Source organism: Lissotriton vulgaris, chromosome 10 (assembly GCF_964263255.1).
Source record: "Lissotriton vulgaris chromosome 10, aLisVul1.2, whole genome shotgun sequence".
NCBI classification, from domain to species: domain Eukaryota; kingdom Metazoa; phylum Chordata; class Amphibia; order Caudata; family Salamandridae; genus Lissotriton; species Lissotriton vulgaris.
This window is the reverse complement of record NC_141698.1, coordinates 1,004,122,176-1,004,146,645: the sequence shown is the minus strand read 5'-3', so window position 1 is coordinate 1,004,146,645 and position 24,470 is coordinate 1,004,122,176. Positions and strand designations below refer to the sequence as shown.

The 24,470-nt window shown below is 45.5% G+C and overlaps 1 protein-coding gene across 11 annotated transcripts in view; it reads left to right on the top strand.

Moving 5' to 3' along the window:
- The window catches only part of LOC147689140 (diacylglycerol kinase delta-like), a 676,657-nt gene that overhangs the window by 597,168 nt on the left and 55,019 nt on the right, over positions 1-24,470 (top strand). For all 11 annotated transcript variants that reach the window (XM_086942029.1, XM_086942028.1, XM_086942031.1 and 8 more), the window contains 3 exons: positions 18,003-18,111; positions 21,001-21,140; positions 22,491-22,572. In XM_086942029.1, coding sequence (XP_086798155.1) covers positions 18,003-18,111; positions 21,001-21,140; positions 22,491-22,572 — 331 coding nt within the window. The remainder of the gene's footprint in view (positions 1-18,002; positions 18,112-21,000; positions 21,141-22,490; positions 22,573-24,470) is intronic.

Sequence of the window (24,470 nt, the reverse complement as noted above, 5' to 3'; positions counted from 1 at the left end):
GTATTGTAATTTGTAACTTCATCTTCCTCATGCTGTTTGTTAACCGTCCTTTCTTTCCTTTTTCTCTCCACTTACTCTACATTACTCGATATGCTCTTTAGCCCACCATGTATGAATGCTGCATTTGAAACAACTGTTCTGCATTTGTTTAATATCTTTAAACTAATGTTAAGCGCTCTGATTCCCCTGGGTGGAGCCAGCTCTATATAAAACTTCTTAAATAAATAAATAAAAATAAATAAATACGTAAAACTCAGCAGGCCCATTATGATGTCTTGTGTGCAGACTGTATGCACATCTCACTTGCCAGCCCAAGCTGGGTCTCCAGCAGTGGTGTCTGGTGGTGTTCAAAGGTTGTGGGGCATAGGAACAATACATGAATTATAGTATGAATTCCTTAATTGCGACTCGCAAATTACGAGTTGCAATTAAGGAATGAATGGGGATTGCATGCTCAGTTTGCGAGTACCCATTTGGTACTGGCAAATTGAGAATACAATTTCAAGGGTGCAAGAGTGTCAAAAGGACCCCATTTTGCACCCCTGTAATTTATATGTGCACCCATGATGCACAGTCAAGTAAAGCAAAGTTTTTTTTCCCAATGGGAGATCAAATGATCTAAGATTCAATTTTTTTTTATCTCACTCAGTCTAAATCACTCACTCAAATATCCACATATTGCCCGGGGAACACTTAACAAAGAAAAAACATTATTTATGTAAAAATATACATTTTATTTCAATAAAAAACACATGAATCCATGTACAGTTTCAATTAAAAACATAAACAATATACAATAAAACCACCTAGTGTGGAAATGGAGAAATATAGGAAAAGACAGTGATTTTTGTCTTAATCTTGTTAATTCGGACCCTTTGTTTGACAACACTGGGAAGGATTTCCCTTCCTTATACACAAATATTTGCTGGCAACTCAGAATTTAACGTTTCTGTAATGCGTCGATGCGTTTCGGAAGCCTTGAATGATTATAGCCTCCTTCTTCAGGACAGTGTCTATGATTTTCTCCACAATCAATGTATCACCTATGCAAATGCATCTTGGTGAATTGAATTTGCCATTAATTTATCTTTCTCGGGGTCGTTGTCAAAAGTTCTCGATCTCACAAACTAATAAAATGCGATGATAAGCCTCAAACGCGGTGTCTTTCAATTTATTTGCACCCGTGTCCGATTTCAATATTATACTCCTCAAGGCTCTTATTTTTCTCTTTGACCTTGGTTGTCCCTTGTGTTCTTTTCACAATTTTCGTTTCACCCTCTTGTTCTGTTTTAAAAAAAGGAGACCCTTGTCTTGTGGTAGTCTTGATACACCCGGGTAGTAAACGCTTGTGGCTTATTTAGTTAACCGGCAGATTTTCCCTGGGTAATTCTTGTGCGTCTGTAAGATCGCCGTTTGAATTCAACAAAGACCCCACACATGTGCATGTGTGTGTGTAACCTACAAATTTGAAAAATGCTCTTTAGGGCATTTTTCAAAGTTTTCGCTAAACCATCAGGTTAAATCTTTCGGTATTTAGTGGACTCTAATAGCGAAACCGCTATTTTAACCCCTTCGGTGCTGATGACGGCTCCCGGTCGTCATCAGTTCACGTGGGCGTGTGCTGATGACGGCCGGGAGCCGTCATGACCACACTCGCGATCGGAATGTGCTGCACAGGCGCAGAATTCCGGCCGCTGCAGAGGGGTTAAATGCCATCTTGCATTGCATTCAAGGCATCGCAATTTGCTATTCCTTAAATACAATTGCAATTTGCTAATTTTGCATTTGGGATGATGCATCCCAAATGCAAAAATACTGGTCGCAAAGGAGCAGATTCTGAGTGACCAGTTTTCCTTTGATGCATGTGCCCCTTAGTACCTAGGGAGGCAGGAAAGGGTCTGACATCAGCAGATCCAAACCGGAAGAGTGAGACCCACGTGTCATAGGCACAGCACACAGACACGAGCAGTGTACGTCACTCGAACTTTTCATCTGATAAAGCAATCCCAGCTGTGATGTACCAATCACATGCATTGTATTAAAACATCTACTGGAATCTCTATATAAACTCCCCTGGAGGCACTTTTCATCATTCGATTTCCTTTCCTACCCTCAGCTCAGCACTTAGCCATTCACACTTAGAAAATGCCAAAGCACACTATGTTGTACTTCACAAGTCTGCATGCTTTTGGACACCCTGCCCTTAAAAGTTAATCTTAAAACCAGTGCATGTTTTGTTAACAAGTAAGTGCTAGGGCCATTCTAAGGTGGCTACTGCTGCCTGCCCTATCCATTGCCCGTGCCAGTCTGCCAGTTCCAGAACCAACACATTTACTGACCCGCACACTCCTACCAGTGCAACTATTCATACTTTTCCAGCCCACCCAAAGTCATAATTATGCCCTGGGCGGCAGGTATTATTAACTTGAAATGTATATTGAGTAATAGACACTCTGTTGTTGCGCTTATCTCAAAATTAAACAAACAGCACCACCCTTTGGCAAACTGTCAAAAGTGCTGTTGTTGAGAATTAAATGCTGGTGCCGATCACAGAAACCACTGGCTCAAATTAAGCACTGATTCAAGCAGGTTTCCTTCCAACCAAGTAGCAGAGTGTGCTTTGCTCTGTCTTTTGGTTCCTAACTGTTCTGCAAATGTTTATTTGGCTACGCTGTATTGTTTTTCCGCCATCTCACAAAGATTCTTTGTGTTTTTAAATGTATCTAAGTCTTCAAAACACTCAAATTCTTTCACGTTTGACCATTATCTTAGCTGGAAGATTGCCTTGGCTCCTTTTCCAGCAATCTATTAAGGCGAACACCATTGCTAGGACTAAGGTGATGCATGGGACCTTGATGGCAAGGGGTTAAATGCATTTGTGAGGTAAAATCACATTAAAGAGGCTTCAAGACTATTAGGGGAGTTGTATCCGAATGCAAATAAGGCACAATCTATGATGCACTAAGCAATGTTTTTCTCGTGTCTATTTCCCTGTAGTGTGGTAATAACCTGGAATCTGTCCTTCACATTGTAGTAAAAAAAACGAAATTTGACCTTTGCACCATAGTAATAAAAGTATGAATGTGTTTTTAATAGTACAGTTGCTCTAATTAGCTGTGATTTGGGCCACATTTATTTTCATTTGTGTTCGATGGCAGTGGAAATAAATATGGCACAATAACACATTATTTAAATGAATGGTACTAACCTTTCACATTCACGTGTGTGTTACTACATTACACCAACGCTCACAAATACTGTTGATTGCCTTTCAGATATCATGTGACAAGGACTTTATACAGAGAAAGAACTAACCTAATAGTTGCAAGGCCTCTTCAAACGGAGTTTGACTTACAATGCAGACTTTAAACCATTGCAACTAGGTTTTTATTAAATAACATTTTTTTCTAAAACAAATAAAAAATGGCCTTCTATACACTACAGGGCAGATTTATGTTAACTGGCGCATCCCCAGGGATGCGCCAGTTAACGTGCACCACAGTGTGCCACAGCTCCGCCACCCATGGTGCGCCGCATTTATAATGCGGCGCACCATGGTGCAAAAACGACACAGATGCGTGACGCATTTGTGCCGGAAATGTGGCGCATTGCTGGAGCAAGGCTCGGGGGTACACCATGTGCACAATGCTGCGTCAAGACCTACGCCTGCTTCAAGCAGGCGCAGGGTTTTGACGCAGCATTGCCCTGAAAGTGACTGAGTGAAATCTCATAGATTTCACTCAGCCACTTTCAGGAGGCGTTCCTGCGCAGGAGCGCCCCCCCCCCCCCCCTGCGCAGGAACGCCTCCTTATGGCGCAGTGCTTTACACCGTGACGCAGCTCCTAGATGCGTCAAGTTGTAAATAGGGCGCATTGTTTGCACCGCAGTTGCGTCAAATAAAGTGATGCAATTGCGGGCCAAAGAGGCGCAACGGCCTCATAAATCTGCCCCTACATATGCAGATGTTCACTGTGCAATATGCTGTTTACACAGTGAAGTGCTGTTGAAGGGGCATCATGACCTATCAGAAACGTTGCCTATATTAGTCAGGGTCCTTCCCCACACTGAACAATGGAATTAAATAGCATATGACGCCCCGTGCATCTGTATATTAGGGCCTCTATAGTTACGGATAGGCCAGAGTTTCCAATAATAATGATTTTTTTTTGTTTTCTTATCTTCAATGTGCTTGACTAATCCGCACAAAATGTTCCAGCAAAAAGTTCATTTGGGTTGGGAAAGGCAAGTTTCGAGCAGATCCATGAATAGTGTTGGGGAAAGGAGGTGTGAAAACGGATTTATTCCCAGTTTAATTCTCATTTGAACCTGTGCTTTCTGATGCATGCCTATATTCACTGAAAAAGTACATTTTAAGTGAATTTATGGTTAGGATTCGTTTTAATACCTTAACATATGTTTAAAACAACCTCTGAAATTCACTTTAAAAAATTCAATGTTGAGGTGAAGTTATGGTTATTAAACAAAACCTAAAAACCTAGGGACAGATTTACAAGCCCCTTGCGCCTCTTTTACGCCGCCGTTGCGTCACTTTTGTGACGCAGCGGCGGCGCAAAAGAAGCGCCATGGTGCGGGGTATTTCACAACGTGACGCATCTGGGAGATGCGTCACGTTGTAAAGCCCTGCGCCATAAGGAGGCGTCCCGGCGCAGGGTGGGGCGTTCCTGCACAGGAACGCCTCCTAAAAGTGGCTGAGTGAAATCTACAAGATTTCACTCAGTCACTTTTAGCCCAATGCTGCGTCAAAACCCTGCGCCTGCTTGAAGCAGGCGTAAGGCATGACGCAGCATTGGACAGATAGGGCACCCCGAGCCTTGCTGGAGCTGCGTCGCGCTTGCAACGCAACTCCAGCAATGCGCCGCCTTTACCGCACAGATGCGTCACGCATCTGTACCATTTTTGCCCCATGGTGCACCGCATTGTAAATGCGGCTCACCATGGGTGGCGGAGCTGTGGCGCACAATAACTGGCGCATCCCTGGGGATGCACCAGTAATTGTAAATCTGTCCCCTATAGATTTGTGGGCTCCCATTGGACTTCCTTCAGCGTTCATGAAACAGGTCCCACTCCACGACACAAAGGTGGGGCCAATAAATGTCCGGGAGATCTTGCTGTTGGGTTTGCAGACTCTATGGCATGGTTTGAGAACCTTGGACCCTTAATGTGGGTTTGCGAAATCTGCAGCGGACCGTGCAAACCAAAACCCGCACACCAAATGCAATGCTCATTACCCCACCCTTAATAAAACAGATCCAATTAAACATGTGAAATCCTTATACAGATAAGATTATATTTTACATTAGACGGCTGTGAGTGTAGATTTATTTATCGGTTTAAGTATGTGTTGTTTAATTACATTTTGCTTGTAGGTGTGGTTATTTGTATAAGCATAGCATTTGGGTTACGAGTTAATGTTTTATTGGCTGTTGTGCAAGTTATGGATTGTGGTCCTAACCATATCTTACAAATCCCAGTAGTTTTTCAGTTTTAATTGAAAGCCGTAACTGAAATTCAACTGTGTTTCTTAAGTGAATTTCTAAGGTTTTTTTTAACATATGTTAATGTGTGATAACCAAAGCTAACCACTGCTTCACTTTTACCTTTATTTGATTTGATCTTATACTACATGCAAACAGTTCGCTGCACTCAACAACCATGAGGAGCCGCCCCCTGTGACTTTAAATGTGCACAGTGAAGGTTGGCCACAGGGACTGGCCTGCAGCCTGGCCCTGCACCCAATGCCCAGTGGAGAAGTGTGGCTCAATGGTTAGAGCGGCAGACCCTGATGCAGAGGTCTAGCCCGGGACCAGGGTTCAATTCCCCGCCTCGGCGGGTCTTTGGCTCAAAATTCCACTGACCTGATAATTCTCGCCTCGGTGCCTATTCCAATCATAGAGTGCAACTCTGGGCAATAGCTTGCTTAATCTCCACAACGCTAAGGATGCCTGGCCTCCACCTGGGGGTTCCCAGGAGTGGACGCCTCACAGGGAAAGCCAGGATGGGTTCCACAGCGGTATTCGTACAAGCGCCTTGAGACCCTTGCGGGTGAGTAGTGCGCTATACAAGTATCAATTTACATTTACAACACTTCGCGTGTAATCAGTCCCGACTTTGGCTGTGCATAGGGGGGTGGGATGACGTGCTAGGTCTTTGGTCTGACCCAGTGCCCATTCCTCTGCTGGAGACCAGCCTCCTCTGCATACAAACTTCTTCTTTGTGCAATGAGGGCTGGCCGCAGGTGCCCTACATCCGCCATGCACCATGCAACAAGGCCCAGCTGTGCATGGCCTTGGGCTTCTTCATAGAAGGGGATTGGCTACAGGGATCCGTCGTGCTGCATGTGGCGAGCCCCCAAAGGCCCTGCACAAGAGGTGTTGACAAGAGGCAATGGACTGCAGCTCCCGGTCCGATGTGTGTGGCCAACAGAGACGTGGCCACCGGCTGCCTCCTTGAGTAGTGCACTAAATACTCTTTCCCCCATTATTTTGACAGGACTTGCACATCATATGTTGGATTTATGATTCCTGGGCCAAGCAGGCTCAGGAAACACCTGAGATACGTGAATCTCATGATTAAAATATTTTTTTTATATTCCTTTTATTGTTGGGAGGGTCCCATTGGCCCTCTCCCCAAATGAGTCTAGGATTCAGGGTAGGTTCACCCTGCCCCCTTATGTCCTTTTTCTTTTCCCCAACACGGTGCTCGGTTCACCATACTGGGTAATAGCATCCACAATATAATTTTTTTTGGGGTGGCAAGCCAATCAGAGCAGCAGCTTCCTAAATATTCAGCCATGCTCAGGAATCTGCAATGCACAATGGGAGAAAAGCAAAACACACAAGTTGATGGACGGAATGTTGCACAATGGCAAAACATTCACCCCCAGTCACAGATCTGGGTTTAATCCATAGTTATTTTGCTCACCAAGCCACCCCAGTTTAGACATGGCCATATGCAAATCAGTCTTGACCCTGTGCCTCATGGGAACAGTCCAGTCCTAGGATGCTTGATTCCGGTCCTGGGAAGACATTACTTGGCAGTTCAGGCTGGACTGTTCCCATGAGGCCCAGGGTCAACGCTGATTTGCCTATGTCCATGTCTGAACTGGGGTGGTGTGGAGTGCAAGAAAACGATTGATTTAGGCCCAGATCTCTGTACTGGGGTGAATGTAAGACATTGTTCTGCATTCTGTCCATCAACTGTTGTTTTTGCAATGGGAGAAAGTCACCCTTGTCCAATGGTGTGCCTTTAATTGTTTCAATTGGATTCACAAATCCTGAAAATGCAGCTGCAAGTGGGTGTGCACCAGGCAAAGAAGTCCAAGATACTCTGTTACTTTGAAAAGTCTTTATTTCCAATTAATATTTTCCAAATGTTAATGACACATTTAGCTCAGCCAACGCGTTTCGTTCTCTCACAGTTCAACAACAAGATGTAGATGTAGTCCAGTGTAAGTGATCCAGTGTAATACGCTGGATGCACAGGTGAATTCCCAGGGCTAGGTAATGCCTGAAAGCAAAGATCAGAAAACTCGGTCCAAGCGAATCAGTCCGTCCATGAATTTGCAAATCTGCATCGGATCCGCAAATTAACTGTCCAGATATCGCTATAATGTAACCTCTTCTTGACCAGGCTGAAACACTTTATTTATATGCCAAGTCTGGTGCAATTCCATTCTTCTGTTCTTTCTGTATGGAGGAGCAAAGAGTCCCATGGGAGCTCAATTGGTACATGACACTATCAGGACTGAAGGTAGACGGATCTCACCTCTTAACTGGATGGACTGGCAGAACAAAAATCACACTGCAGCAAGTCACAATTGTCACAGTTTTGGAAGTCGGAGTGGGGAGATTTAAACTGAAGCACCTGAACAGTCTGTTTACTTTCACTGAATGAATTCATGTGTATTTGTGAATAACAAGAGTCCCTGAGAGCCGGAGCGCGCAACCTGCTGCCTCGTGATCGCCACCCGCGAGGACAATAATTTCATAAGGGCTGAAACCACTTTATCCTCTCTCCTGGGGGATGTTGTGTACTCAGCAGATTGAAAGTACTCTGGCATCGGTCCTTGCCCCTTCAGTCTGAACAAGCGAGCGTGGGCGAGGAGATGGGCTGAAGGCCACTCTCTGCAGTCTCTGACGTAGACCGAATGGAGTCTGCGGAGCAGAGACAGGACTATCAGAATGAAGGCTGGTGGGTGCTTCTTCAGAGAAGTGCCACGTGACAGCGCTAAAGAAGGAGCGAGGCAAGGCCTGGCATGAAGAAGGCTGCTTTCGTGAGGCTGATTGGGCAAAAAGGAGAGAGTCCCAGGGGTGGCCAAACCAGATGCTGCCCTCAGTGATGGAGGAGAAGCGGCAGCAGTGCATAAATAAGTGCCAGGGCCCTGACTGCGAGGCTACTGCAGCTTGCTCCACCCATTGCCCCCGTCATCGCTGCCAATGGCGGTACCAATGCAGCTACTTGCCATCTCTCTCGCCTGCAAGTGCGACAGTTCAGATTATTCTTGGTCCCCAAAGCTAAAAGAATGGCTGGGGAGGTCGGTAGTAGTAGCTTTTTATTGTATATTGTATTCATAAACGACAGTTCTGCTCATCTCTAAATTAGATGAGCAGCGCCACCATGTGGCAGAGTGTCATAAGTGTGGTGATGTTAAGTGCCAGTGCCAAGCACCGGAAACCACCGGCTCAAATTAAGCACTGGAAAGCAGTCACACTGACAGTTATTGGGCCATAGAGCAGCAGCAAGGGATTGTCACTTGGAACTTGCTCATTGCCCTGGCATAGTTATGGGTGCCTGGAGATTTCATAGGCAATATTTATTGGGGGGAAAGCTGCGAGAAAGTAGCATTATGGTGCCTTGACTAGTGACAAGGCCTTTTTAATGCGAGCATGGACAATGGCTAGGGTTTGTTTTAGGGGTCCAGAGCCGTTAATAGGCCAAGTGATGGGAGACCCAAAGCAGTGACAATGGACAGTGATGGGGACGTGGAGAAGTAATACAGGATTCTTAAAGGTGCCTGGAGAAGTGATAGTTACAGGTGCATGGTCCAGAAAAAGGGGAACAATTGCAGGGGCCTGCATCAGCAGCAGGGACACTTATGGAGGCCTGTACCAGTGGCAAGGGATGCTTATGGGGCCCAGAGTAGTGACAAGGGATAGTTATATGGACATAGAGAACTGACAAGAGATGGTTATGAGAGTCTAGACCAATGACAAGGGGTAGCTATGAGGGCCTAGACAGTGGCAGTGGGTAGTTATTTTGGCCTGGAGAAGTGATGACTGATAGTTATGGGGGCCCACAGCATTGACAAGAGATACTTATGAGGGCCTAGAGAAATGACGAGGGGTAGTTTTGGGGGCCCGGAACATTGACGAGGGGTAGTAAGGGGGCCGGGAGCAGTGGCAGTGGGTACTTATATGGGGGGTGCATGGAGCAACGATAAGGGATATTATGGGGCCCCAGTGCATTGACAAAGAATAGTTAAATGTTCCTAGAGGAGTAACAAAGATAGTTAATGGGGGCATGGAGCAGTTGCCAGAATTATGGGGACTGGAAGCAGTGACAAGAGTTAGTTATTCGGGCTGGGGGCAGTGACAAGGGTTTGTTATGGAGTTTTGGGAACAGTGTCAAGGGTTTGTTATGGGGATTGGGAACTGTGACAAGGGTTTGTTATGGGGATTGGGAACAGTGTCAAGGGTTTGTTATGGGGATTGGGAACAGTGACAAGGGTTTGTTATGGGGATTGGGAACAGTGACAAGGGTTTGTTATGGGGATTGGAAACTGTGACAAGGGTTTGTTATGGGGATTGGGAACAGTGACAAGGGTTTGTTATGGGGATTGGAAACAGTGACAAGGGTTTGTTATGGGGATTGGGAACAGTGACAAGGGTTTGTTATGGGGATTGGAAACTGTGACAAGGGTTTGTTATGGGGATTAGGAACAGTGACAAGGGTTTGTTATGGGGATTGGGAACAGTGACAAGGGTTTGTTATGGGGATTGGAAACTGTGACAAGGGTTTGTTATGGGGATTGGGATCAGTGAAAAGGGTTTGTTATGGGGATTGGGATCAGTGACAAGGGTTTGTTATGGGGATTGGGAACAGTGACAAGGGTTTATTATAGGGATTGGAAACTGTGACAAGGGTTTGTTATGGGGATTGGGAACAGTGACAAGGGTTTGTTATGGAGATTGGAAACAGTGACAAGGGTTTTTTATGGGGATTGGAAACTGTGACAAGGGTTTGTTATGGGGATTGGGAACAGTGACAAGGGTTTGTTATGGGGATTGGGAACAGTGACATGGGTTTGTTATGGGGATTGGGAGCAGTGACAAGGGTTTGTTATGGGGATTGGGAACAGTGACAAGGGTTTGTTATGGGGATTGGAAACTGTGACAAGGGTTTGTTATGGGGATTGGGAACAGTGACAAGGGTTTGTTATAGGGATTGGAAACTGTGACAAGGGTTTGTTATGGGGATTGGGAACAGTGACAAGGGTTTGTTATGGGGATTGGGAACAGTGACAAGGGTTTGTTATGGGGATTGGGAACAGTGACAAGGGTTTGTTATGGGGATTGGAAACAGTGACAAGGGTTTGTTATGGGGATTGGGATCAGTGAAAAGGGTTTGTTATGGGGATTGGGATCAGTGACAAGGGTTTGTTATGGGGATTGGGAACAGTGACAAGGGTTTATTATAGGGATTGGAAACTGTGACAAGGGTTTGTTATGGGGATTGGAAACTGTGACAAGGGTTTGTTATGGGGATTGGGAACAGTGACAAGGGTTTGTTATGGAGATTGGAAACAGTGACAAGGGTTTTTTATGGGGATTGGAAACTGTGACAAGGGTTTGTTATGGGGATTGGAAACTGTGACAAGGGTTTGTTATGGGGATTGGGAACAGTGACAAGGGTTTGTTATGGAGATTGGAAACAGTGACAAGGGTTTATTATAGGGATTGGAAACTGACAAGGGTTTATTATAGGGATTGGAAACTGTGACAAGGGTTTGTTATGGGGATTGGGAACAGTGACAAGGGTTTGTTATGGGGATTGGGAACAGTGACAAGGGTTTATTATAGGGATTGGAAACTGTGACAAGGGTTTATTATAGGGATTGGAAACTGTGACAAGGGTTTGTTAGGGGGATTGGGAACAGTGACAAGGGTTTGTTATGGAGATTGGAAACAGTGACAAGGGTTTGTTATGGGGATTGGGAACAGTGACAAGGGTTTATTATAGGGATTGGAAACTGTGACAAGGGTTTGTTAGGGGGATTGGGAACAGTGACAAGGGTTTGTTATGGGGATTGGAAACAGTGACAATGGTTTTTTATGGGGATTGGAAACAGTGACAAGGGTTTTTTATGGGGATTGGAAACTGTGACAAGGGTTTGTTATGGGGATTGGGAACAGTGACAAGGGTTTGTTATGGGGATTGGGAACAGTGACATGGGTTTGTTATGGGGATTGGGAGCAGTGACAAGGGTTTGTTATGGGGATTGGGAACAGTGACAAGGGTTTGTTATGGGGATTGGGAACAGTGACAAGGGTTTGTTATGGGGATTGGAAACTGTGACAAGGGTTTGTTATGGGGATTGGGATCAGTGAAAAGGGTTTGTTATGGGGATTGGGATCAGTGACAAGGGTCTGTTATGGGGATTGGGAACAGTGACAAGGGTTTGTTATAGGGATTGGAAACTGTGACAAGGGTTTGTTATGGGGATTGGGAACAGTGACAAGTGTTTGTTATGGGGATTGGAAACTGTGACAAGGGTTTGTTATAGGGACTGGGAACAGTGACAAGGGTTTGTTATGGGGATTGGAAACTGTGACAAGGGTTTGTTATGGGGATTGGGAACAGTGACAAGGGTTTGTTATGGGGATTGGGAACAGTGACAAGGGTTTGTTATGGGGATTGGGAACAGTGACAAGGCTTTGTTATGGGGATTGGGAACAGTGACAAGGGTTTGTTATGGGGATTGGGAACAGTGACAAGGGTTTGTTATGGGGATTGGGAACAGTGACAAGGGGTTGTTATGGGGATTGGGAACAGTGACAAGGCTTTGTTATGGGGATTGGGAACAGTGACAAGGGTTTGTTATAGGGATTGGAAACTGTGACAAGGGTTTGTTATGGGGATTGGGAACAGTGACAAGGGTTTGTTATGGGGATTGGGAACAGTGACAAGGCTTTGTTATGGGGATTGGGAACTGTGACAAGGGTTTGTTATGGGGATTGGGAACAGTGACAAGGGTTTGTTATGGGGATTGGGAACAGTGACAAGGCTTTGTTATGGGGATTGGGAACAGTGACAAGGGTTTGTTATAGGGATTGGAAACTGTGACAAGGGTTTGTTATGGGGATTGGGAGCAGTGACAAGGGTTTGTTATGGGGATTGGGAGCAGTGACAAGGGTTTGTTATGGGGATTGGGAACAGTGACAAGGCTTTGTTATGGGGATTTGGAGCAGTGATGGAAGGTTAACAACTCAGAGGAGTAACAATGGTGTGGGGACCTAAACCAACAACAAGGAAGATGATGGGGTCAGAAGCAATAGCAATCTTATGGGGTCTAAGGCTGCGACACTGAAGGTTATGGGCTCGAGAGCAGGAACATTTCATGGGGGGGCGAGCAGCAGCAAGAAAGGTTAGGGGGTCTGAAGCAGGAGTAATGGTATGAGGTTTGAAGCTGTGACAAGGAAGGTTATGGGATCAAGACCGGTAACAATTTTATGGGGTTCCAAGCTGTGACAACTAACGCCAGGGGTCGGAAACAGGAGCAAATTTATGGGGTGTAAGGCAGTGACAATAGATGGTTATGGGGTCGGAAACAGAAGCCGTGCTATGGGACTTGAGCAGTGACTTGGAAGATTATTTAGGCAGGAAGCAGTGACAGGGTAGGTTATAGTGGCCCAGAGCAGCAACAGGGTTCTAGAGGTGTGGAGTGGTGGAAGGAGAAGCGCCAGGTAGTCCTGATGCTCTGAAGAGGTGCGAGTCAATGTTGTACGAATGGGACCAGGGACCCTGACGCAGGATAACGCTTCCTTAAAAAGACTGGGGGCATCCCCTGTCTGAGGCAGTGTTCCTGGCAAAATGGAGGATGACTTGAAAAAACTGAGTATGAAAGGAGATGTTAAAGGGAGACATTCAAGGTAATAATGGGATCACTGTGGGGTCAGGTGCAGTAACAGAGAAGTGTACTAGAGTTAGGAGCAGTTATATAGAAGGTTATGGTAGTTATGATGAATAAGTAGCAAGGAAGGTTGTGTGGGTCTGTGGTAGTGACAGGAAAGGTTGTAATGAATTAGAACAGTGTCTGAAGCAGCGATGGGGAAGGTGATGAGAAAAAGGACCAGGCGCTGGGAGGATGGAGACACGATGAATGCCAGGTTCTTGGTGATGAAGATAGCAGATATTCCGCACCTGACAGAGCTTGCGGAAGGTAATGGAAAGGCTCAGAAGTGAACAATAGTCTAACCGGAGCAAGAAAGGGTTTGAAGCAATGCGGGATAGGAAAGGAAAGCGGTTGTGATGGGCAGTTGTCTTAAAAGGTCCTAAAGGGGGTATGAAAGGTCAAAAACAGCAATGTTCTTAGAACTGGGCCTGCCTGTAGATGGCACCATCCTCTAGAAGAAATCAGTCCATGCACACTAGAGAGTGTTCTATGCCTCAACATCCTGGCCTCCTCTTCAAGGTCAGCATCAACCAGAGTGTAAACTACAACTAGAAGAGGACAGAAGCACTAGAAAGGCCTGGAGAACCAGAATACTAGAGGAATAGCAATGCTGAATCCCTTCTCACTACAGGACTCAATGCAGAAGATAATATAAAGCATCCTTCCTGCTAGGGTGTACGATCAAGGATGCTACAGGTGCATGGTACAGAAGATTGTATTAAGCATCCTTCCTCCTAGTGTGTACGATCAAGAATGCTATAGGTGCATGGTCAGACGATTGTATCAAGCGTCCTTCCTCCTAGGGTGTACGATCAAGGATGCTACAGATGCACGGTACAGACGATTGTATCAAGCGTCCTTCCTCCTAGGTGTACGATCAAGGATGCTGCAGATGCACAGTACAGAAGATTGTATCAAGCATCCTACCTGCTAGGGTGTTCGATCAAGGATGCTGCAGATGCATGGTACAGAAGATTGTATCAAGCATCCTTCCTGCTAGGGTGTTCGATCAAGGATGCTGCAGATGCATGGTACAGAAGATTGTATCAAGCTTCCTTCCTGCTAGTGTGTAGGATCAAGGATGCTACAGCTGCACAGTACAGAAGATTGTATAAAGCATCCTCCCTGCTAGTGTGTAGGATCAAGGATGCTACAGATGCATGGTACAGAAGATTGTATCAAGCATCCTCCCTGCTAGGCTTTACAATCAAGGATGCTACAGATGCATGGTACAGAAGATTGTATCAAGCATCCTCCCTGCTAGGGTGTACGATCAAGGATGCTGCAGATGCATGGTACAAAAGATGTATTGAGCATCCTTCCTGCTAGGGTGTAGGATTAAAGATGCTGCAGATGCATGGTACAGAAGATTGTATCAAGTATCCTTTTCATACGGTACGATCAAGGATGCCACATATGCATGGTACAGAAGATTGTATCAAGCATCCTCCCTGCTAGTGTGTAGGATCAAGGATGCTACAGATGCACGGTACAGAAGATTGTATCAAGCATCATCCCTGCTAGGGCGTACAATCAAGGATGCTGCAGGTGCATGGTCAGACTATTGTACCAAGCATCCTTCCTGCTAGGGCAGTGGTTCCCAAACTTTTTTGACCTACGGCTCCCTTGACCAATTGGCCTCGGCCCCCCATTACAATACTTTTGTTTTGTGTGTGTAAGTGTAAGTATTCCTGAGCTCAGTAGTGCATCCATTTTAATACCTGAAAATAATTGGGATGAAGGTAGGGACAATAGTGCATGCAATGCAAAGATATTGTCTGCTCTCTCTTTCCACAATATCTGTATGCCCTCAGGCCGTGCAGTGAATGCATCTGCTTGCTGTTCGCGATCAAACTGAAGCTGGACACATCCAGCCGAATCCAGGGGCACTGGGGCGCTGCAGCGCACAGTTTGGGAACCACTGGGCTTAAAATCCTTACATCTGTTAGTGATTTACATAGAGTACAATGAGCAATTGCAATGGCGTGTTCGCTTTGTGATTTTCCTTTCGCATTATGACAGGTCAGTAGCCTACCACTGAGGTTCATCAGGACACGAGGTCCACTCAGATGGCTTCCATGTGTCCATTTCAATTCCAGTAAAGCTGTTAATGTCAAGAAAGACAAAGCTTATTTTTGTAGCCATGGATTCACGTAATAAAGCCAATTAAAAGAATGCCAAGGCATTCAGAGTACTGCTGGTGTTATACCTCCAATTAAGAAAGTTAGTGCTGTTAAATACTGTCTGACTATATCCAAACCACTGTAATTAGCAACAAAACAGCAGCAATAGCCACAGTATGGAGATGGAAAAACTTTCACAATGCCTGTGAACCACAGGATTCCGTTGCTGCAGTTCAGTCGGTCGTATGCTTCACTTCTGCAAGTCTTTCAATGTACTGAGACATACATCAAAATAATGTACTAATAGCCAATACATTTGCAATGGGAGTAGGCTGCAGTGAAGGCATTCGAACACCCATTGACCCCTTCGCTGCTCATGACGAGCTCAGCTCATCATGAATAAAGGTAACTCTGTGAGTCCAGCACCGGGGGGAAAAACCTCTAGCAGCCAAGGTGTTAAAGTGCTCAAAATGCCTCAACTGATAGGCAGAATAAAAAGCCAGGACGGATAGTGTGGACAAAGCCCTGGAGGTGGCTCCAGCATCAGAAAAAGCCAAAAGCAAATGTTTACAAGCATACTGGTGAAAACAGTTACTCTGCAAAAGCACTGGACCTCTTGTTACGAGGCGTCCTTCTGGGTTCATCTTGATGTGATAAGATATATTTTAGATAAAACCTCCCTACCCCTCTTTAATGAAAAAGGGCAACATCCGGTGTGTTCCTCAGTGTTATCAATGATGGGCAAATATACGGCAGAGCTGTAAGGAAATGAAGGCGCTTCTACTGTTGCCCTGAAGGAGCGACCAGTTTGGAATTATACAGGATCGTATTTAGGGCTAACCAAGTCAAACAGTGAGGTATCACATGGTAGCGTGGGACTATGAAGCCCCAATCTTTTGTCCTTGATAAATACTGGAAAAAAACTAACATAAACATAAATAATTGAGAATATCCATCACTGTGGGCATTGAACACTGTGGACCACGATTATTTTGGGAAAATACAGTGAATCTTAATGTCCTTGTGTCATCGACTTGGGAACGTCGTCTGAGATGAGATGGCAATTCCAGTGGCTTGTGCTCTTGAAAAATACCGAAATACCAAACTGTTTCCTGTCCTGCTGTCCTCATGTGGGAATTGAAAATTCTTTCAATGAGGGAAACGTCTGTTACCATGTGTTCCTTCACTTATGATAAATTATTACATTACGAGGCAGCATGTGCACAACCTAGTGGTTGCCAGGCACTGCGCACCCAGCCTGCATTTCAAGGGCTGGTGTAATTTAGAATAGATTATGATCAGCATCAGCGACCGCGGTGCCCTTGGCTGGTTTTGGTTGCACACCAGGGTGCGGCTGCGCACAGTTTGGGAACCACTGTGCTAGGGTCTACGATCGAGGATGCTACAGATGAAAGGTACAGAAGATTGTATCAAGCATCCTTCCTGCTAGGGTTCATGATCAAGGAGGATACAGGTGCATGGTCAGACGACTGTATCAAGCATCCTCCCTGCTGGGGTGTATGATCAAGGATGCTACAGGTGCATGGTACAGAATATTGTATCAAGCATCCTCCCTGCTAGGGTTTACAATCAAGGATGCCACAGATGCATGGTACAGAATAAAGGTATCAAGCATCCTTCCTGCTAGGTTGTGTGATCAAGGATGCTACAGATGGATGGTACAGAAGATGTATCAAGCATCCTTCCTGCTAGGGTGTACGATCAAGGATGCTACAGATGCATGGTACAGAGTTGTGTGATCAAGGATGCTACAGATGGATGGTACAGAAGATGTATCAAGCATCCTCCCTGCTAGGGTGTACGATCAAGGATGCTGCAGATGCATGGTACAGAAGATTGTATCAAGCATCCTTCCTGCTAGGCTGTGTGATCAAGGATGCTACAGATGGATGGTACAGAAGATTGTATCAAGCATCCTCCCTGCTAGGGTGTACGATCAAGGATGCTACAGATGCATGGTACAGAAGATGTATCAAGCATCCTTCCTGCTAGGCTGTACGATCAAGGATGCTACGGATGCACGGTACAGAAGATTGAATCAAGCACCCTTCCTGCTAGGTTTTGTGATCAAGGATGCTACAGGTGCATGGTACTGAAGATTGTATCAAATATCCTCCCTGCTAGGGTGTACGATCAAGGATGCTACAGAAGATGTATCGAGCATCCTCCCTGCTAGGGTGTATGATCAAGGATGCTACAGATGCATGGTACAGAAGATTAAATCAAGCACCCTACCTGCTAGGCTGTAAAATCAAGGATGCTACAGATGCATGGTACAGAAGATTGTATTAAGCATCCTTCCTCCTAGTGTGTACGATCGAGAATGCTATAGGTGCATGGTCAGGCGATTGTATCAAGTGTCCTTTCTCCTAGGATGTTCGATCAAGGGTGCTACAGATGCATGGTACAGAAGATTGTATCAAGCATCCTACCTGCTAGGGTGTTCGATCAAGGATGCTACAGATACATAGTACAGAAGATAGCTTTGTGGGGAGCAGGTGGAATATGGTTACTGAGTATGTGCATAGATGGAAACCGGTAGGCGATCAGGGGTCTGTTGTGCATGTTTAGGTACTTTAAATCCATTGTTATTCAGTTAAGTCACCATTATTACTTCTGTAGCTTGTCTTTGCAGAAGTTAACCTTGTCTCCTATTCTCTTGGCAGCCTACGTCTGTTCCTGAAGTTCTCCACCTTCCGAATCCTGGTGTGCGGAGGTGATGGCAGCGTGGGCTGGGTCCTCTCAGAAATCGACAAGCTGGGATTGCACAAGCAAGTGAGAAATGGAGATTTTTGTTCCTCTGCACCAGAGAGGTGTTCCTAGCACCAAGCTGTGTTCCTAGCTCTAGGTTGTGTTTCTAGCACCAAGCTGTGTTTCTAGCTCCAGGCTGTGTTTCTGCAGTTGGAAGTTAAGCAGCAATTAAACAAACACAACATTTCTAACAATATAGCCAGAAGCCAAACCAAATGTTGACTTACATTTATTGTTCCACAATCCTACTGCATCACCAAGAATGACTACTCTACTGTTCACACAAAAAACCTTTGGATACAAACAATGGAATAACTGAACCAAATAAATTGTTAAACCATTGGTTTCCATTGATGGAATAACAAAATTAAGCATACAGTTTATACCACTTATTTTGAAACGACTGTGCCTGCCTTACCTGTGTTGCTTCTACCAATTGTTTTAAGATGGTTGTGCCCTGCTTGATCCTCTCCCACCACTTGTTTTAAAGCGGTTACTCCTTGTTTGTGCTCCTTTACAACTTGTTAAGGGGTTGTCCCTTGCTTCTATCTCTTCTACCATTTGTTGTAAGGGGTTGTGCTCCTTTACAACTTATTTTAAGAGAGTTGTCCCTTGCTTGTGCCTCCCTTACCACTTGCTTTAAGGGGGTTGCCCCTTGATTGTTCTTTTTTGAGACTAGTTTTGAGGGGGCGTGCCTCGCCTGTGCATGTAGTGTAAGGTACACTTATTCTACAGTCTGTTGCGAACCCCTACAGAATGGAATCTGGAAATGATTGTTCGCTTCTTTAATACCTACTGGCATCCTACTGCTGCAGGCTATTAATAGTGGCATCAATTGTATTAGTAGAAGCACCAATAGTAGTAATTGTAGTAGCGCCACTGCTACGTGAACTAATAATATGACAGGTTCCACGCATACCCGTACTACTATTTAGAGGTATGAGGAGGTAAAACAGCATTTACGATGCTGTCTCCACAACGCGGTACCTTTACAACGCGGTTGTTACAAAGACCGCATTGTTACCACTCATACCATTACATCGCAAGTTGTTTCAACGACTTGCTCTACGGGGCGCGCTGGTGTTGGATTTACAATCCAACACCTTCCCTGCTGTTGCACAAACTGGAGTAGGAATGGTAAAAATATACTATTCCTAAGTTCAGCGCACCCCCTACAGCAAGTCGTTGAGATTATCTGTGTCCAGAATGAGTGGGCTCCAAGTAGCACAAATCTCATGTAATACCAGCTGTGCCCCACCCGTGCCAGGTGAAGGTGACTGAGCAGCTATTGGACGACACGGGCAACTGCATTAACAATGCGGGCTAAACCATACTTGCCATTACAACGCAAGCAGAACAAAGTTTTTCTTAACCATGCATATGCCTTTACCACGCATATGCTTTTACCACGCATAAGCATTAACCACTCTTGTGCGTGATAAAGGTAGGCATGGAAAAGACACGGTCGTGGTTGAGACCACGTTGTTATGGCATGCGTTGGGCGCAGGGTCAAGACTGATTTGCATATGGCAAGGTCCAAACTAGAATGGCATGGTTAGCAAACAAACTATGGATTTAGGCCCAGATCTCTGTACTGGGGTGAATGTATGACATTGTTCTGCATTCTGTACATTAATTGTTCTTTTTGGATACAACTGGAAGAAACGGCGCACTTCTTTCATGAGCCTTAACCTACAATCGCTCGAAGGTGCTTCAAGCGTTTGTCACCCCGAGTGGGACGGTATGCCCAGACGTGTATCCCATGCTCTCCATGCCACTGGAGTCAAGCTATCCTGGCTGATGTGGGCAGAAAGCCTGAAACCGGTCCTAAGATGCTTGTTTCCAGTCCAGGGAGGACCTGGCCTGGCAGATCTGGCTGGACTGTTCCCATTGGGCGTAGGGTCAAGACTGATTTGCATACGGCTGGGTCCAAACTTGAATGGCATGGTGAGCAAAACAATGGATTTAGGCCCAGATCTCTGGGGTGAATGTATGACATTGTGCTGCATTCTGTCCATCAATTGTTCTTTTTGCATACAACTGGAAGAAACGAGGCACTTCTTTCATGAGCCTTAACCTACAATCGCTCGAAGGTGCTTCAAGCGTGTGCGAATCAGTGCTGAGACTGGTATGTAACAGTCTCAGCACAGACCTGTTGGGCTGTCAAGAGGCACAACTGATTTCACCCCAGACCCTACCCACCCCCTAACCTCATGACTCTGGGGGCGGCAATAACGAGGGTCCAGTGAAGAGAACTAGCATGTAAAAGGGGTGCTGTGAGTAGTGCTTGGGGTGCTTACAAAATACATCTTAATGTCTACATTTTTTTGAGGAAAAAGTAAAGACGAGGCAGATATATTCTAACACCCCAGTTGTGCCAGACACCAGTGTGATACTAAGATAAATGCATCTGAACATCCTTCTGGAAAAGAATGGACTTTAACCCATGTTGCCACGCATCAGTTTTGAGCAGACACCATGTACAGGTGAAGGAATCACCCTTCAACCTGTTGCTGCATCTCAGTGATGGTGGTGACAAAAGCATGCCAACAAACGACTCTTTTAGCCTAATTAAGGAATCAAATTGTTGATTTCTTTAAATAGATTATATTTATATGTTGCTTGGCTAACAAAGCAGAGTGAACCTGAACTTTTTGTATATCGATGGATTTAATTTTTCAATAATTACATGGTAGTAGGAAAGTAAACACACATTTATCCATAATGAAATGATGACCAAAACACACAAATGTTAAAGCTGCCAGAGGTGTCACGTATGGCTCTTATAATATCCCTGCTATACCATGTCTGTACCTGCATTTATACCTATGTTTCTAGTTCAGTTTCTGTTGCCCATTGTCAGAGACGCCTTTTTTGCTAGTCCTAACACAGAGCCCTTTCTTTTTGTCGCAGTGCCAGCTCGGTGTCCTGCCCTTGGGGACGGGCAATGACCTTGCCAGGGTGCTGGGTTGGGGCAGTCTGTGCGACGACGACGCCCAACTTCTTCAGATCCTCGAGAAACTGGAGCGGGCCACCACCAAAATGCTGGACAGGTAAGCGAGCGTCAAAAATGTAACACCGCATACTGCTATAGGTGCCATATAGGTGCTGTCCTACGAGGCTGCAGCAGTAACTCAGGTTGAAGACCTCCTGAGCCAGACCAGGATTTTCAAAGCAGTGGGTGTCCTTCCACCTAATCCAAACCTAACCCAGTGATTAATTTGAGCCAGTTGTTTCCAGTGCTCGGCACCAGCACTTATTTGTCAGCTCGGGCTCAAGTGACAGTCCACCACGTGGTGGCGCTGTCTGTCCAGTTATGAAATAAGCACAACACCAGTGTTTAATATATCAATATACATTAACCCCTTGGCTGCGGGCATATTCCCCTGCCGTGCTGGGGGGAGGAAGGGTAGAGGGTTTTGAAGGAGGAGCCACAGCAGGCTGAGATATTGGCAGAGCACTTAGTCGAAGCCCAGGACTTGCCTGAGCCAGGGATGTTAATTCAACAAAATACCAGTGGAAGTGACATCAAAAGCCATTTGATGCTGAATGGTAATACAGGGTGGGCTTCTTGTGCAAGCCTGAGTCACACCCACAACAGCCTCTAATTTGCTACAGAGACACTAAGGCAAGAGCAAGGACTGACAACTGCTAAAAATAAACAGGACTGAAAGACCTATTTACTTTCTGTTTATTCAGCTGCATTCATGACCCCTAAGGCCAGTGGTAGCAGGTGCAGTACCAGGTGTATCAAAGGCCACAGTAGGGAGGAGTAGTTGATTCTCCCTCTACTGACCTCTGAGTGACCTCCATGGTCTGAATCATAGTTGCAGCCCTGCCGCAACCATTTCTAGAAACTGGATGTAGAAAACAGCTCTCTCTCTCTCATATTATGAATTGACCCATCCTTAGTAGCAGTGAAGCCCAACACATATCTATAGACTAACTGCTGTAATGGACATTGGGTCTGAATGGAACGTGCGTAGGTGATGGAAGGCTGAGTGTTGGGGTAAAACCTTGTAGACCAACATCTGTCACTTGGATTGTATGATTGGAAGGCCTAATTGGGTTACGCACATCTGCTTAGCTCTTTCGCTGCGGCGGCTATTCCGCCGCAGCGCTAACGGTCGCGGGGGGGGGGGCGTGCGGGTGAGCTGCACGGGTGACAGAACCGTTCCGTCACGGCTCGCGGGTGAGCTGTGCTCATGACGGAACGGTTCCGTCACGGCCTCGCCCGATCAAATAAACGCGCCGCGCAGGCGCGGCGGCCGGGCGGTGACGGAACCGTTCCGTCATGAGCACAGCTCACCCACGAGCCGTGACGGAACCGTTCTGTCAATAGCCTCGAAGAGGTTTGTCATAACATTGATTTTTACACCACTGTTGTTAATTTTTTCTCTTAGGTGGAGCATATTTACCTACGAGTCTCCCAAAAATTCACCTCCTTCCATTAAAGAAGATGAAAACGTTGAGTCCACTATACAGGTATGTTCCTTCTTATACACAGTCACATCTGTGGCGGCAGCTCCACGGTCCTCCACTGGCCTTGCCCATCTGGTAAAACTGACATATTTATTCACCTTTTTCGTGCCGTACTGACACGTCCCCAAGGTCCAGTTTGTAGCACTCCGTGTTAACGGGCTGGGTGTTATGTTGAACCCAGTGATGGTTACACATCTTATCCATCTGAGAACCTGATTCTGTTCTTGATACGTTATTCCAAGTTTCTTCAGAATTGCTCCAGTAAGGTCTTGGAGAGCAAGAAACAGTATGGTCCATTATGCACTGTAGGAACAGCAGTGAGTGTAAGATATTTTAGGCGTCTCCAGATTGGCTCCAGGCCAAGTGTTTGTGAAAAAAACATATGCCCACTCATGGGAAACTGAGGTGCTCCTAGTCTAATGTATTCCATAGCAGATCTGTGTAAGTAAAGTACTAGCTGTAGAAGGACGAAGTATGAAACGTCACTCACCCATAGCATCTTGAGTATTCTTGGACCGACGCTTCCATGCCTTACTTCACAAATTGTGGGGGCCAAAGTTGTACGCTTGGAAATGGCAAAAGAGTGCTTTGTACAAAGGGCATGATTTCAAGGAGGACATTAATAGTAAAACTCCAGAATGGGAAATGGACTATTACACCCTTCTTTCCCAACAGTTTGATTTTGTACTTGGTAAATGGTGGGTGCCCCACCAAGTAAATGTCATGTGGAAGTGGACAGGAAGTTGGGATTTTGGAATGTCACCTTCCTGGCTGGAAGGTAGACACAGACCTTTGAATTAATATATTGTAGTGCAGCATACTTAAAAGTTTTAAATGCTATACTGGCTACCTGTCCTCGAATAATCCTTCACTCTGCCAACTAGTGCAGAGAACTGTGTGCTCAGATACTGTGATCTCTTCCTCTCGCACAAAGACACAAAGAACCGCATCTTTGTGGGAGAGTTACAGTTAGTGGACCTAAGAGTCCATATGACAGCTCTAAATCGACTGAAATCAAACCCTTTCCTCCAAATTAAATAGCAGAAGGAGATCAGTTGCAAAGCAGAACTGCCAAACACGCTTGTTTTGGAAATTGTGCCTGCAGCTTCATACGCACAACCAGAAATAGTCCTGCTTTTTTCGGATGTATGATGTAACAACGCGTGTTATTACAACGCGTGCAGTTACATCGCAGTCGTTACAACTACTGCATGTTACCACGCTATGCCTTTACAACGCAAGTCTTTACATCGACTTGCGCTAAGTGGCGTGCTAACATTAAAAAAGTATAATTTACTATTCCAACTCCAGTCCACGTATCAGTAGGGAAGGTGTTGGGTTAGTAAACTACACCATTTTTAATGTTAGCACGCCATCTAGCGCAAGTCGATGTAAAGACTTGCGTTGTAATGGCATAGCGTTGTTATATGCGGTCGTTGTAACGACCGCGATGTAACAGCATTGCCGTGTACTGACCTCGTTGTTAAGGATGTTTCCCACTTTTTTCACCTTGGTCTCCACTGACGTCTCCTTACCTGAAACAATTTATTCTTCAGCCTTCTAAGAAGGAATCATGATGTAATAGATGCAACGCGACCAGATGGATCTTCTTTCTGGAAAGCAATGCTCAGTTAGTTGTGTCTCCGGCAGAGTAAGTGCACTCCCCGTCACCATTACAAAACTCACCTCTACTTAGTAAAACACAATCAAGAAGAGCAAATGGGGAAGGAAGGGGAGAGTCCTACTAGCTGAACAACTAAAACTTTGAACTCTTGTTTTTAATAGCATGCGAAGGCTTCTTGCGCTTGGTCCAAATCATTGGTTCACAGAACCTGAGATTGCACCCCCACATCACACTTGCACGCGGGGCGGTGTTGAAGAAGACGGCTTTCAGCATGTAA